The sequence below is a fragment of the Hyperolius riggenbachi genome, chromosome 2, assembly GCF_040937935.1.
Source record: "Hyperolius riggenbachi isolate aHypRig1 chromosome 2, aHypRig1.pri, whole genome shotgun sequence".
NCBI lineage: Eukaryota > Metazoa > Chordata > Amphibia > Anura > Hyperoliidae > Hyperolius > Hyperolius riggenbachi.
Genome location: NC_090647.1, coordinates 46,893,758 through 46,907,963, shown reverse-complemented (window position 1 = coordinate 46,907,963; position 14,206 = coordinate 46,893,758). Strand labels below are relative to the sequence as shown.

The 14,206-nt window shown below is 47.5% G+C and overlaps 1 protein-coding gene across 2 annotated transcripts in view; it reads right to left on the bottom strand.

Moving 5' to 3' along the window:
* Positions 1–1,501: 1,501 nt before the first annotated feature.
* NARS2 (asparaginyl-tRNA synthetase 2, mitochondrial) overlaps positions 1,502–14,206 on the bottom strand; it is an 85,080-nt gene continuing 72,375 nt past the window's right edge. For both annotated transcript variants that reach the window (XM_068264800.1, XM_068264799.1), the window contains exons 13-15: positions 12,259–12,356; positions 3,559–3,585; positions 1,502–1,770 (exon numbers count right to left, since the gene is read on the bottom strand). In XM_068264800.1, the coding sequence (XP_068120901.1) occupies positions 1,626–1,770; positions 3,559–3,585; positions 12,259–12,356 (270 nt within the window). In that variant the 3' untranslated portion in view covers positions 1,502–1,625. The remainder of the gene's footprint in view (positions 1,771–3,558; positions 3,586–12,258; positions 12,357–14,206) is intronic.

Genomic DNA, 14,206 nt, shown 5'->3' with positions numbered 1-14,206 from the left:
CTTGATAAACTGCTTCTATTCTCACATTATTGAGTACAGGAAACCCAAAGCTCACAAACTTAGTCACTGAGTGACTATGTGTCAAAGTTACAAAAACTGGGCGGAGCAAAAAAACAACAAATTTTTTGACTAGGAAAATGTAAACTGCAGCCATTCTTACACCGTTAGTAGCAGGGTTCTCAAACTTGGCAAAGTTGGTCACTGGGTGACTGAAGGCTTATTCACAGTGGGATGTTCGTGGAGCTGTGTTATAAACGCTTATAACGCAGCTTACCCTACTGCAATGCTAATCCTATGGTACGTTCTCAGTGCGACGTTAGCGTGGCATTGTAACGTGTAGCGTTATGGTAACGCACTGCTGCAGTGTGTTACCTCTAAACGCACACACTACCAGGTACAGGAAAGCATACTTTTCATTGCCTGTATGCTTTACTGTACCTACTGTATGCAACAGTAACGCAGTGTTAATGTGCGTTACCACCTCTCTTTTTTTTTGCGTTGCATTGTAATCCTGTGTTGTGACTTTAACGTTGCATTACAAAGCAACATCCCAGTGTGATTGTAGCCTCAGATTAATATTCAGTAAAGTGGGTGGAGCCTACAACTAGCAATTAAAATGTACGTATTGATTTTCAAGGGGAATATTGAAATTGCTTAATGGCAGAGGCCTCAAACCTGGTACAGTTGGTCATTGGGCGACTGAGGTTCAAATTCACAAAAGGAGCGGAGACACAAAAAGCAAAATCAGATTTTTCATTTGAAAGGGAACATTTGAATTATTGATGCAAAGGACCCAAGCTTGGTCATGGAGTGACTGTGTATCAAAATTAGAAAAAGTGGGAGGGGCCAACAACCAAATACAGACCCGGGCAAAGCCGGGGCCATCAGCTAGTTGTATTATAACTGCATTACTGATCAGTAGACCATCCAGGGCTATTATGCATTTATATACACTGTCAGTTCAGTCTTCCTTTCGATTGAAGCCTTTCAGCATCTCTGTCGGGGCCGTTTTGTGGGTGCTGGAGGGGTGGCAGCATGAGGGGAAAGCCTTGCCCACAGTCGGCGGGGAGAGGGGTAGTTCCCCCCTCTCCCTCACCTCGGGGCTCTCCCCTCTGCGCTCCCCTCCAGCTCGTAAGTGTCTGTGGGGCTGTGGTGGGCAGCGAGCGGCGGGCAGATACATACCTGCTTCCGTGCGTTCCATCGAAGACTTCTCCCTCTAGCGGCTGACGTCACTTCCGGAAGTGACGTCAGCCGCTAGAGGGAGAAGTCTCCGATGGAACGCACGGAAGCAGGTATGTATCTGCCCGCCGCTGCCCGCTGCCCACCACAGCCCCACAGACACTTACGAGCTGGAGGGGAGCGCAGAGGGGAGAGCCCCGAGGTGAGGGAGAGGGGGGAACTACCCCTCTCCCCGCCGACTGTGGGCAAGGCTTTCCCCTCATGCTGCCACCCCTCCAGCACCCACAAAACGGCCGCGAGCGGGCCCCGGGGGGTGGGGGGGGGCCCGCTCATAAAATCTGCAGGGGGGCCCGGTGGGGCCTAGTTACGCCCCTGATCTCTGTACACTTCATGCATCAGTATAATGTCCATTGCCCCACAGGTTGGTATTCCACAGTCCTTCAGCATCATAGGAGGCATGAATAAGGATGTCTTGGGAATGGTATGACATCCTTTATATTGTCCACTCCCAGAATGCATTGCAGGTAGCGCTCAAACCCCATGCCAAACCCGCCGTGTGGAACAGACCCAAATCTACGCAAGTCCAGGTACCTAGAAATGAAAAAGAAAATTATTCAGCTCGGGTCTAGAGATGATGGGGAAAGAAAAAATACATGCGTTCAGTCTGACATCGATTTATTTCTGTATATATTATCTCTATATGCACCCCCTTTTTTTTTTTTTTTTCATTGCCTGGTCTGCTTGCTTTTGCCTAAATGCAAAAAAATGTGCAGTGTCAGCGGGATTGTGAAAAGTTTTTATTTTAGCTACAGTAACAAGCTGATCTCAGCATTCAAACAACAGGATGTTTCCTATTTGGGATAAGATTAGGACACTATGACCAGAAGGTAATTGAATCTGTGGCAGTAGGAAAAGAAAATGAACACTGAGCTGGGTTTAGGCTACTTGCACACCAAGACGTTGCGTTAGGTGCTACGTTAAGGTCGCATAACGTGCACCTAACACAACGTATGGTGCTGCAAGTGAGGACGGTAGAGTGAGCCGCGTTAGGCGGCTCGATTCCTATAAGGTCTCCCAGAGTGGCGCTGATTGGCCAGCGGGACCACGTGATGCGGAGCGAGACACTCCGCATCACGTGGTCCCGCCGGCCAATCAGCGGCCGCCAGTGCAGTGCATATTAAGTAGCCATGTGCGCGGCTACTGTAGCTGGCTCTCCCCGCCTCCTCTCCGCCCCCCACTGCGCATGTGCAAACAGTCTAACGCGGCTATAGCCGCTCTAACGCCGTAGCATGCTGCACTTTCCGGAGAACGTGCAGCATTACATGTAACGCAACGTGGGCTGTGTGAACAGCCCACTTGTGTTACATTGCTGTGCGTTGGGGGAGCGTTACAGGCGCACTAACGTGCGCCTGTAACGTCTTGGTGTGTAAGCAGCCTAAAGGATACTTTAGTGCTGTGAACAATTTAAAAAGGAGAGCTTCCTACATATGCCTGCCACCCACCCCATTTTTTTAAAATGTTTCCACAATGCTATGGTATTCTTAAAAAAAAGAAAAGGGCAGAAGTGATGTCTGTTTTAGCGTCACAGAGAAACATTAAAGATGGAAACCAGCAGAAATATTCTTTTATTGCCCATATCACATTTCTTCTAAATCTGACAGTGAACACTAAAAATAACAGGCTAGGTAAGCTAATTAAAGAGAACCCGAGGTGGATCTTCGGGGGGCAGATGGGACACAGAGCCATGTTCTCTGCCTAATGACATGCCTCTGTGTCTTCACACCGCCGCTCTCTGCCCCCCCCCCTCCACCGCCGTGTTATAGCCCCCCCCCCCCCCCCAGAGTTTAGCGACAAGATTAGACGCTAACTCGGAGGTAAACACGGGGAGAAGAATTCCCTGTTTAATACGCCCGCCAGAGGCGTTCCTGCAGGGCTTCCTGAGCTGCCATTGGGCAGCTCTCTCTCTCCCCTGGCCGCGCCCCCTGCCGCTCCCCGTCTCCCTGCACGCTATGAGAGACACACAGTCTCTCAGTGCAGCGTCGTGATCCAGAGGTCAGGAAAGTGAAAGTGGGCCATTGGCTCCCACGGGGGCTGCGGTTTTTGCGGCTACCTGATCCGCTCAGCCCCCCGGATCAGGTAGCCTACTTTTTTTTGCATTTTTTGAGCCCACCCTGGGCTCTTTAAGTAATTTCTTATTAGATGATTTTGTTTTTTTAGTTGATCAGGAGTCTAATCCCCTTTAACACTTGTTTATATGACAAAATAGTGCTGAAAGCATCACAACTGCTGCAGTTTCCAGCTTGCTTTCAGAAAGGAGTCCCGGCATGTCTATCCAACAATTCACGACCAATTCAATGCGTTTTTACTCTCTCCACTTACCACTGGTACGTCTCTGTCAGTCCTAACCTGTAAATAAGAAAATATATAATCAGAAAGCCATGAAAGGGTCAGTGCTCTGACAACTCACAGATGGGCTCAGTCACTCACAGAGGACACACTGGCTACGGCCTGTGCCAAAGCTCCGCCCCTTCTTGTAATCCACAAGGCTCTGAGAGAACCGGTGCCTGGCCGTTCCGGTGCCTTCACCGCTTTATGGATCGCAAGAGGTGAGGCAGAACATTAGAGACACACAGACCCTGAAGCAGTGGCGTAGCTAAGGAGCTGTGGGCCCCGATGCAAGTTTTACAATGGGGCCCCCCATGCACTCTATACATAACAATTGATACGGTGCACCAAAACCCCCAAAAAATGGCAACTACAGTGTCAGAGGTGCAAGAAGGGGATGGGGAATGGTTTGTTAATGATTACCACTGTTCAAAGCATCTATAAAAGTGATTATTATGAGCACAGGACCAATAGAGAGCAAATATTGCAATTGAGGGAGGGCCCACGGGGTCCAAGGGCCCAGATGCGGTTGCAACCTCTTCACCCCCTATTGCTACGCCCCTGCCCTAAAGTATAACTGTACTGTACCCCTGTACCCCGCCTTTGGGATACAGCAATCTGGGCACTGTAGTCAAGTGCAGTGTTTCTCAACATTATTTTTTATTTGTACCCCTTATGAAAGCATGCGTGACAAGTACCCTTTGTTACAGGCAAGATTATCTCAGGAATGCCTTAAAAAGGACCTGCAGTGAAAAGAACAATTACTAAAATTGCTTATTTTTTGCAATATTCATTTATAGATGATGTAATCATTGGTTTACCCGTTGTAAAATCTTTCCTCTCCCTGATTTACATTCTGAAATGTATCACTGGTGGTGACATCTTTAGTTCTGCCAGGGGATTTGTTGTTACTGAGAGTTCTATACATAGAGGAGGATATTGCTTGCTTGGCAGTTGGAAAAAGCCGTTATTTCCCACAATGCAACAAGATTCACAGACAGGAAACTGTAAGGACCATGGCCATGACATCACACTGTGGGAGGGGTTTCCCCACAAGATCAGCCATACAGACCCCCCTGATGATCTATGTGAGAGAAGGTAAAGATTTCTCATGGGAAGGGGGTATCAGCTACTTACTGGGATGAAGTTCAGTCCTGGGTTACAGTTCCTCTTTAAATACCCACGTACACATATATGTTTACTAATAGTACATTTCTACTGAGCATAAATGATTTACAAACATTCTCTAATGCCTTTAATCACCTGCATACATATTAACATTTGTTTGTATAATTTCACCTTTTCTAACACACAAAGAGACCAATCCAATACACTTTTTCTCTAAGTTTTGTCCTAGGTGATCGTTTCACACATTATTAATAAAATGCCTGTAAGCCTTTAGTAAGAAAATATTCAGAAAAATGTTGACAGTACTTTTTCACCAACTTTTGGTACTTTTTCGATGCAGAGTGCTGAAAAGTTATTTCAAACAGAAGATGGAAAATCTCGTAAGAGAAAAAGTGAATTGGATCGGACTTAAAATGTTTTATAAGTACTAAACTTCAAGTACTTCCTGAACCCATCAGATGTGCCCCCCAGGGCTCGCAAACCACATGTTGAGATCTTAGGGCCTACTATTCAATGAATCCATTCAGGCAGCTATATACAGTATTAACCTAAAGAAGCTAGGCGATAGACAGAAGGCCGGGCTTCTGCTGTTAGTGGGTGGGGCACATTTTGGAAACCCCACCCTGACTAGCATCCAAGGCAGCCAAAAGCTCCGCCTCCTATCTACCTTCTTTCGTAGACATGAGATGATGGCGCCACTGTTTACAACCTAAAGGGAACTAAGCAGCTCCTGGCTTCAAATAGCTGCAAGGGCTGCCATTGTTCAGAAGCGCAACCCCTGCTATTTTACAACTAGCATTGTCCAGGCTGAGTGTGAAATTCTTCAACTGCAACTGATGTTTTCTGTTTGAAGTACAATGGGGGTTTGTTTGTGGTCAATTAACCTCCCTGGCGGTAAGCCCGTGCTGAGCACGGGCTATGCTGCCGGGAGGCACCGCTCAGGCCCCGCTGGGCCGATTTGCATAATTTTTTTTTTGCTGCACTTTGCTAGCTGCGTGCAGTGCCCGATCGCCGCCGCTACCCGCCGATCCGCCGCTATACACGTCGCCGCAGCTGCCCCCCCCCCCCCCCCCCAGACCCCGTGCGCTGCCTGGCCAATCAGTGCCAGGCTGCGCTGCGGGGTGGATCGGAGTCCTCTTTGACGTCACGACGTCGGTGACGTCATCCTGCCCCGTCGCCATGGCGACGGGGGAAGCCCTCCAGGAGATCCCGTTCTTTGAACGGGATCTCCTGATCTCCGATCGCCGGCGGCGATCGGAGGGGCTGGGGGGATGCCGCTGAGCAGCGGCTATCATGTAGCGAGACCTCGTCTCACTACATGAAAAAAAAAAAAAAAAAAAAACAACGTATTTGCTGCCCCCTGGCGGATTTTGACAAACCGCCAGGAGGGTTAAGTCTAATGAGGTGATTTCTTATCTGTGTTCCACCATCTCCTGCTCAGGGACCACGGGTCCTTTAAGGATGGACAAAGTGGCTATTTTAACCCTTAGATGTAAAAAAAACATGGAGGTAAAATGAAAGTTTTTTTTTTAATAATAAACCACATTTTTAGAATGCATTTTTAATTTGCTATAGAGCTGTCCTGGGTGTTAAAAATGATGCTCGGTTCACTTTAAAGCTAGAGTTGGTGGGACGCTAGGCCGCAGTGGTCAGATCTCCGTATCTGGGCATCCTAGGCAGGTGGATCAGGTTAGGTTTTTGATGCAAAATAAATGCAGTTTTAAGTAGAAGTTCAGCTGCCCTTTAAAATGCACCCATTCATGTAACTGCTGAAACCTGATTGGTTGCTCTGGGCTTTCGCCATCTTTTCTGGGTAAATCAGTTTCCTCAAGCAAGACACTACTAAAAATGTTAGTACTATAGGACTATTGCAATATACTGCTTTGTGGACTACCAACTAACAAACTGGCACCGCCCCAATCTGTACTGAACTCTGCTGCTCGTCTCATTCATCTTTCTTCTCGCTCTTCCCCTCTGCCAAGATCTTCATTGGCTGCCAATTAGCGAGAGGATGCATTTGACACTCTTAACCCGAACCTACAAAGCTCTCCACAATCTCTCTCCTTTGTACATTTCCGCACTTGTTTTCAGATACCAACCCAACTGCAATCTCAGACTGCACGTGACCTACTTTTGTCCTCCTCGCATTCACGTATACAAGACTTTTCACGTTCTTCACCCCTTCTCTGGAATGCATTTCCACAGCACATCCGTCACTCCCCAACCTTTGATATTTTTCAACGCTCCCTTGAAACTCACTTTTTTCGACAAGCATAAGTCATTTCACCTCTGACCAAGTTATACACCTTACTAGATAACCTAAAAACACACTGCCTATATGAATACTGTACATATATCCCCACCCACCTCTTGTTCCTCTCCCCCCTTCCATTCCTTTAGATTGTAAGCTGGCAAGGGCAGGGCTCTCCCACCCTTTTGTGTCTTGGAATTTGTCATTCATTTTGTATCTTGCACTCTGTTATACATTTTATTCATAATGTTACATTTGTCATTGTAATCACCAGTTCTGTATTTTGTACCAGTGTCCATATTCGATGTATACCATTGTCTGTATAATTATGTACCCCATGTTTGTTTTTGTTTGTACAGTGCCACAGAATATGTTGGCGCTTTATAGATATATATATATATATATATATATATATATATATATTTGGATGTATGTATGTGTGTATGTATGTATGCGTGTCGGGCTCTTCTGCACTCCAAAGTGCGTCTCACTTGGTTGTGCTGACGTCATCGGACGTCCTCCAGGCTGTACTGCGCAGGCAAAGTAGTTCTGTGCCTGCGCAGTACAGCCTGGAGGACGTCCGATGACGTCAGCACAACCAAGTGAGACGCACTTTGAAGCGCAGAAGAGCCCGATCTGGAAACCGGCCTGGCCAGGTTGGGTGAGCCAGGGAAGATGACTGGGAGCCCGGGAGCCTTCGGAGCGGCGCCAAGGGCAAGTCCTGCCTGCCACAGCCTGGAGGAAGCCCCAGGTAAGTGGATTCGTATTTTTTTTTTTTTTTTATATGGACGTGACTGTGACTGGGGTTCAAATTCACTAAAGGGGCGGAGCCACAAACAGCCAATCAGATTTCTTTGCTGGATAAAATGCTTCCATTCACACCATTTTGATGCCAGGAACCCGAAAGCTCAAAACTTGGTCATTGTGTGTCAAGATTACAAAAAAGTGGATGGAGTCAAAAACAGATTTCCCTGCGAAAATGTAAACTGCAGCCCTTCTTCACTGTTAATGGCAGGGTTCTCAAACGTTGCACAGCTGGTTACTGGGTGACTGGGATTAATGTTCAGAAAAGTGGGTGGAGCGTAAAAAAGCCAATCAACATTCACCTGTTGTTTTCCAAGGGGAATATTGAAATTGCTGCCATTCTTGCACTGTTAATGGCAGAAGCCTCAAACCTGGTATAGTTGGTTATTGGGTGACTGGGGTTCAAATTCAGAAAAGGGAGCGGAGCCACAGCCAATCACATTTGTTTCATTTCACTGGGAAAATACAAACTATTGATGTCAAGGACCGTAAAGTTCACAAAATCGGTCATTGAGTGACTCTGTGTCCAGGTTACAAAAAAGTGGGCGGAGCCAAAAAACAAATTTTACTGGGAAAATGTAAACTGCAGCCATTCTTACACTGTAGATGGCAGGGTTCTCAAACTTTGCCCAGATGATCACTGGGTGACCGATTAATATTCAGGGAAGTGGGTGGAGCCTATAATAGCCAATCAAAATGCATTTGTTGATTTTCAAGTGGAATATCTGAATTGCTGCCATTTTTACACTGTTAATAGCAGATGTCTCAAACCTGCTACAGTTGGCCATTGGTTGACTAGGGTTCAAATGCTGGATAGGGGCGGAGCCACAAATAGCCTATCTGATTTGTTTGATTTCTATGGGAATATACAAATTATTGATGCCAAAGACCACAAAGCTCACAAACTTGGTCATTGAGTAATTGTGTGTTAGGGTTAGAAAAAGTGGATGGAACCAACACCAGCCAAATACATACCTGGGTAACGCCGAGTCATCAGCTAGTAGTAATAATAATAATAATGCATGTTTTATTGAGCTATTCGGCATAACTGTCCCAGAATGTGGGCCTTCCAATGAGAGCACGTTACCAGAATGTGGCTCCTGTGCTATTTTTATCTCCGATTCTGCTAACTCAATATGGATTTATTAACTTCCTAAATCAGAGCCAGCTGATGATCAGCGTCACATGATCCGCCAGTAGCACAGGAGGATTCGATTAGGAAGCAGCTGACAGGCAGTGCACAGATATTTCTGGATGTGTTTTATGAGAAAACTTGTGTCCCAAATCAGAGAGTCACATAACTATAATTAGGGGAGGATTTTTCAGTACCAGGGTGTGGGGGTTTATTTATAGGCCTAGGGGGACAACATGGCCCTCCAATCACGCATGTCCATCTGGAAACCTTATCTTGATCTGGGCTGGCAGGAGATAAGATCTGACCTACTATACAGTATCTCTCTTGCGCACACGGGATTTAAGATTCCCTTAGGGCTCATTTCCACTGGGCGCCGCATCACTTTCCGAACCGGTCGCAGCACCCATGCTGCTGCTCTGCACGGCTATAGAGATTTCAATGCGTGAAACAAGAAAAAACTACTTCCAGAATTGGACCGGCTTGCTATTGCTGGAATAGGCAGCATTTCCCATGCAACTCGGAAGTGAGGAAAAGCTGCGTATTCTGCTCAAGTGGAAACGAGCCCTTAAAGTGAACCATGCACCACATTTGTTTTCCTGGTTTCTAATAGCTAGAGGAGCTGCCATGTTCACCCTTCCCCTTCTACCTGCCCATTATTTATCCAGAAGAAGATGTGAAGATAGCATCTGTGACTTCTGTAAACCATTTGAAGCACAGTGTCCAATTTACCTACCGCTGCCCCCCTCCTCCCCCGCTGATGAAAGCTTTCTGTTTGCTCTGTTATCCACTCTGCGACCGCCTCACGCCAATTGGCGGCCGCAGAGTGTCTCTCCAGGATCACCTAACGCTGATTGGCATCAAGTCCGGGGGGGCGGAGATTAGCATGGAACGCGCATGCGCAATTGTTCCCTGCCGAGATATGGAGCAGAGATCCGTGAACAGCCTTGCCTGCCTGAGATCACAGCTGGCAGGCTGTTAATTTTTTTTCTTAAAAAAAGGCGTTACTTACTTTGCGATCTAGCACAGTGCTGTACTGGGGACAGCCCTGTCACTTACTGAATGAAGGAGTGGCAGGGAAACAGATCCCTCTCATAGGCTGATGCCTATGAGAGGTGATCATGCTGATTGGCTCTCGGGGGGGGATAAGAGGGAGGAAAAAAAAAACATTTTCATTTAACCACCTTAGCGGTATGGACGAGCTCAGCTCGTCCATAACCGCCAGAGGGTGCCGCTCAGGCCCTGCTGGGCCGATTTTCATCAAATAAAAAGCAGCACACGCAGCCGGCACTTTGCCAGCCGCGTGTGCTGCCTGATCGCCGCCGCGAGCAGCGGCGAAAGAGGGTCCCCCCAGCCGCCCGAGCCCTGCGCAGCCAGGACAAATAGTTCCGGCCAGCGCTAAGGGCTGGATCGGAGGCGGCTGACGTCAGGACGTCGGCTGACGTCCATGACGTCACTCCGCTCGTCGCCATGGCGACGAGGAAAGCCAAACAAGGAAGGCTGCTCATTGCAGCCTTCCTTGTTACCTATGCTTGCCGGAGGCGATCAGAAGAACGCCTCCGGAGCGCCCTCTAGTGGGCTTTCATGCAGCCAACTTTCAGTTGGCTGCATGAAATAGTTTTTTTTTAATTAAAAAAAAAACCCTCCCGCAGCCGCCCTGGCGATCTCAATAGAACGCCAGGGTGGTTAAAGAAAAATAACATTAAAATTAATTTAATAAAAAAATACAAATTACAGCAGTAATCAGATGCCACCAAGAGAAAGCTCTGTTGGTGGCAAGAAAAGGAGGCAAGATTCATTTGTGTGCTAAGTTGTATGGCCGTACAGTGAACTGTTAAAGCTGCAGAGTGCTGAATTGTGAAAAATTACCAGGCCACTAGGGTGGTGCAAGCCTGTGGTCCTCAAGAGGTTAATGTGCGCAATAAAATAATTACAGCAGTCCTTCGCTGCCTGAAATTTTTGCGGGTCGGGTAGGCCTAGGAAGTAGGAGTAAGTAGGATAATAAAGGACTCTACTAAGCTTTTAAAAGTATAGAGAAGAGGTAATATTTTTTTTATTTTTTATTAACCACCCTGACGTTCTATTAAGATCGCCAGGGCGGCTGCATGAGGGTTTTTTGTAAATAAAAAAAAAACTATTTCATGCAGCCAACTGAAAGTTGGCTGCATGAAAGCCCACTAGATGGCGCTCCGGAGGCGTTCTTCTGATCGCCTCCGGCGGCCAAAATTAACACGGAAGGCCGCAATGAGCAGCCTTCCGTGTTTGGCTTCTCCTGTCGCCATGGCGACGAGCGGAGTGACGTCATGGACGTCAGCCGACGTCCTGACGTCTGCCGCCTCCGATCCAGCCCTTAGCGCTGGCCGGAACTATTTGTTCCGGCTGCGCAGGGCTCAGGCGGCTGGGGGGACCCTCTTTCGCCGCTGCTCGCGGCGGATCGCCGCAGAGCGGCGGCGATCGGGCAGCACACGCGGCTGGCAAAGTGCCGGCTGCGTGTGCTGCTCTTTATTTCATCAAAATCGGCCCAGCAGGGCCTGAGCGGCAGCCATCGGCGGTGATGGACGAGCTGAGCTCGTCCATACCGCTAAGATGGTTAAAGGACCACTATGGTGAATAATTGTAAAATTGAAAATACTTGTAAACATACACAAATAAGAAGTAGGTTTCTCCCAGAGTAGAATGAGCCATAAATTACTTTTCTCCTATGTTGCTGTCACTTACAGTAGGTTGTAGAAATCAGACAGAACCGACAGGTTTTGGGCTAGCCCAATCATGCGGGATTCTCAGCAAGGCTTTTATACTTTATAAAGATATTCCCTGAACAGGATTTATACAATGATGCCTGCCAGCTTCCCTGCACCCTTTTTTTGACAGTTGGACAAAACAACTGCCATTCACTAAGTGCTTTTGAAAATAAACAAAACCCTGAGAATCCCCCATCAGGAGATGGGCTAGTCCAAAACCTGCCGGTTTTGTCAGAATTCAAAACAAAACAACAATGTTATTTATCCTCTTTAGTGTTTGAAGTTCGATCATTCAGGCGACATTTAGGGGAACGAGCGGTATATATAGACCAGGCATGGGCAAACTTGGCCCTCCAGCTGTTACGGAAGTACAAGTCCCACAATGCATTTGCCTTTATGAGTCATGACTGTGGCTGTCAGACTTCTGCAATGCATTGTGGGACTTGTAGTTCCTTAACAGCTGAAGGGCCAAGTTTGCCCATGCCTGATATAGACACATTGCTCGGCTACAGCTGGACTCAGCGTATGGTCAATGGAGAGAGGAAGTGGGGGATAAGATTTCAGATGTGGAGGAAAAAATTATATTAGGAATGTGTGCCCATATCAGCAAACGTGAAACATGAGCCCCCTGGTGTTACCTGTCAAGACGTGGCTGCAGTACGTGAAGTCTCTCCTCTCTCAGACTCCCCCCAAATAATTCTCCGACTCCCGGAACCAGCAGATCCACAGCCGCCACCTGGAGGAGAGAAAGAATATAGCATCATATTGAGATGCACCAAGGAAGCACAGCAAAGGCAAGAACCCAACAAAGCAAAGGCAAGAACCCCACAAAGCAAAGCAAAGGCAAGAACCCAACAAAACAAAGCAAAGGCAAGAACCCAACAAAGCAAAGCAAGGGCAAGAACCCAACAAAGCAAAGGCAAGAACCCAACAAAGCAAAGCAAAGGCAAGAACCCAACAAAGCAAATCAAGGGCAAGAACCCAGCAAAGCAAAGGCAAAAACCCAACAAAGCAAATGCAAGAACCCAGCAAAGCAAAGGCAAGAACCCAACAAAGCAAAGCAAGGGCAAGAACCAAACAATGATTGTAAGTTCATCACGTAAGCATGAGCAAGCAGACATCGCAATAGAAAATGAGCGTGCAACCCCCCCCCCCCCCCCACACACACACACACACACTAATTGCAATTAGACTAAGAGGTGCCCCAGGGCCCCCAAGCACCCTAACACCTTAATCTCTAGTTATCTGGCTTGCAGTGACTGTCATGTAACAATTTCCCACTATAGCCAATGGTTGTTTATGGTGGAGCCCAAACTTCCACAGTTCCTCCGACACCCAAATTTCTTTATTACCTAATCTCATGCGGATAGCCGCACCTGCTTGTCACATAATAACACACAATCTTTAACCAGTTCACACCTCTAATGGGTTTTTCCCCTCATGGACCAGAGCAATTTTCCCCTTTCAGTGCTCCTTCCATTCATTTGCCAATAACTTTAACACTATTTATCACACAGGATTATCTATATCTTTTTTTTTTTTGCCACCAATTAGGCCCGGTTCACATTAGCGGTCGCCGTCCGGAATCGCCGTGCCGGAGCCGGACCGCATGCGGAACGGACGGAACGGACGCACGGCATAGCAATGAAAGTCTATGCGTCCGTTCACATGCGTCCGTTTCGTCCGGACCGGATCCGGACTCCGGCATAAGATCCAACATGCGCTATTTTTTGGTCCGGCTCCTCCGGCAGACATATCCGGAGCGGAGCCGGACTGTTGCATCCGGCCAATACAAACCAATGAGAACTGGAGAGCGCACAACACACTGGCTATAAAAACCGGACGTTCTACCCCACTTCCTATGCTTTTTCTAGTGGCCATTTTGGATGGGGACCACATGGGCCCAGCGTTCACAGAGTGGAGCAGCAGGGATTTCATGCTAGAGCTCTTTGGCAGCAACATGTCTGATGATATGTCTGATAACGAGGAGGTGAGGCCTTCTCCCCACATAGTAGTAGGTGAACAACAGGAAGGAGAGAATTCCCAGGTACGAGTAAAAAATAACTGGATCCATGGTCCCAACTGCAGTCTCTGTATCCACCTGTCTCCAACAATGACCCCAGAGCTTCTGCTGACCTCCCAGACCCCAGGTATTTACAGGTTGTTATCTCTTTAAGAAACCGGATCCGGACCGCAACCGTGTTCATACCGCACGGAAAACGGATGCAAACGGACCGGATCCGGACCTGATCCGGATAGGAACCGTACGGATTAGGTCCGGTCCGGATCCGGTGCGGTCCGGACATCCGTTCCGGTTTTTACAAAACCGCAAGTGTGAACGGGGCCTTAGGCTTTCTTTGGGTGGTACTTTTTGCCAAGCATTATTTTATTCTAAATGCATTTTAAGGGGAATAATAAGAATTTTTTTTTTAAAAGGGTCAAGTACCCATTCAGTAAGAAGTCCTTGGGCAAGACTCCCCAACACTGCAGGGCGGCCCCTTGAGCGCGCTCTTAGTGGCTGCAGCTCTTGAGCTCTTTGAGTCTTATAGGAGAAAAGCGCTATACAAATGTTAGGATTATTATTTA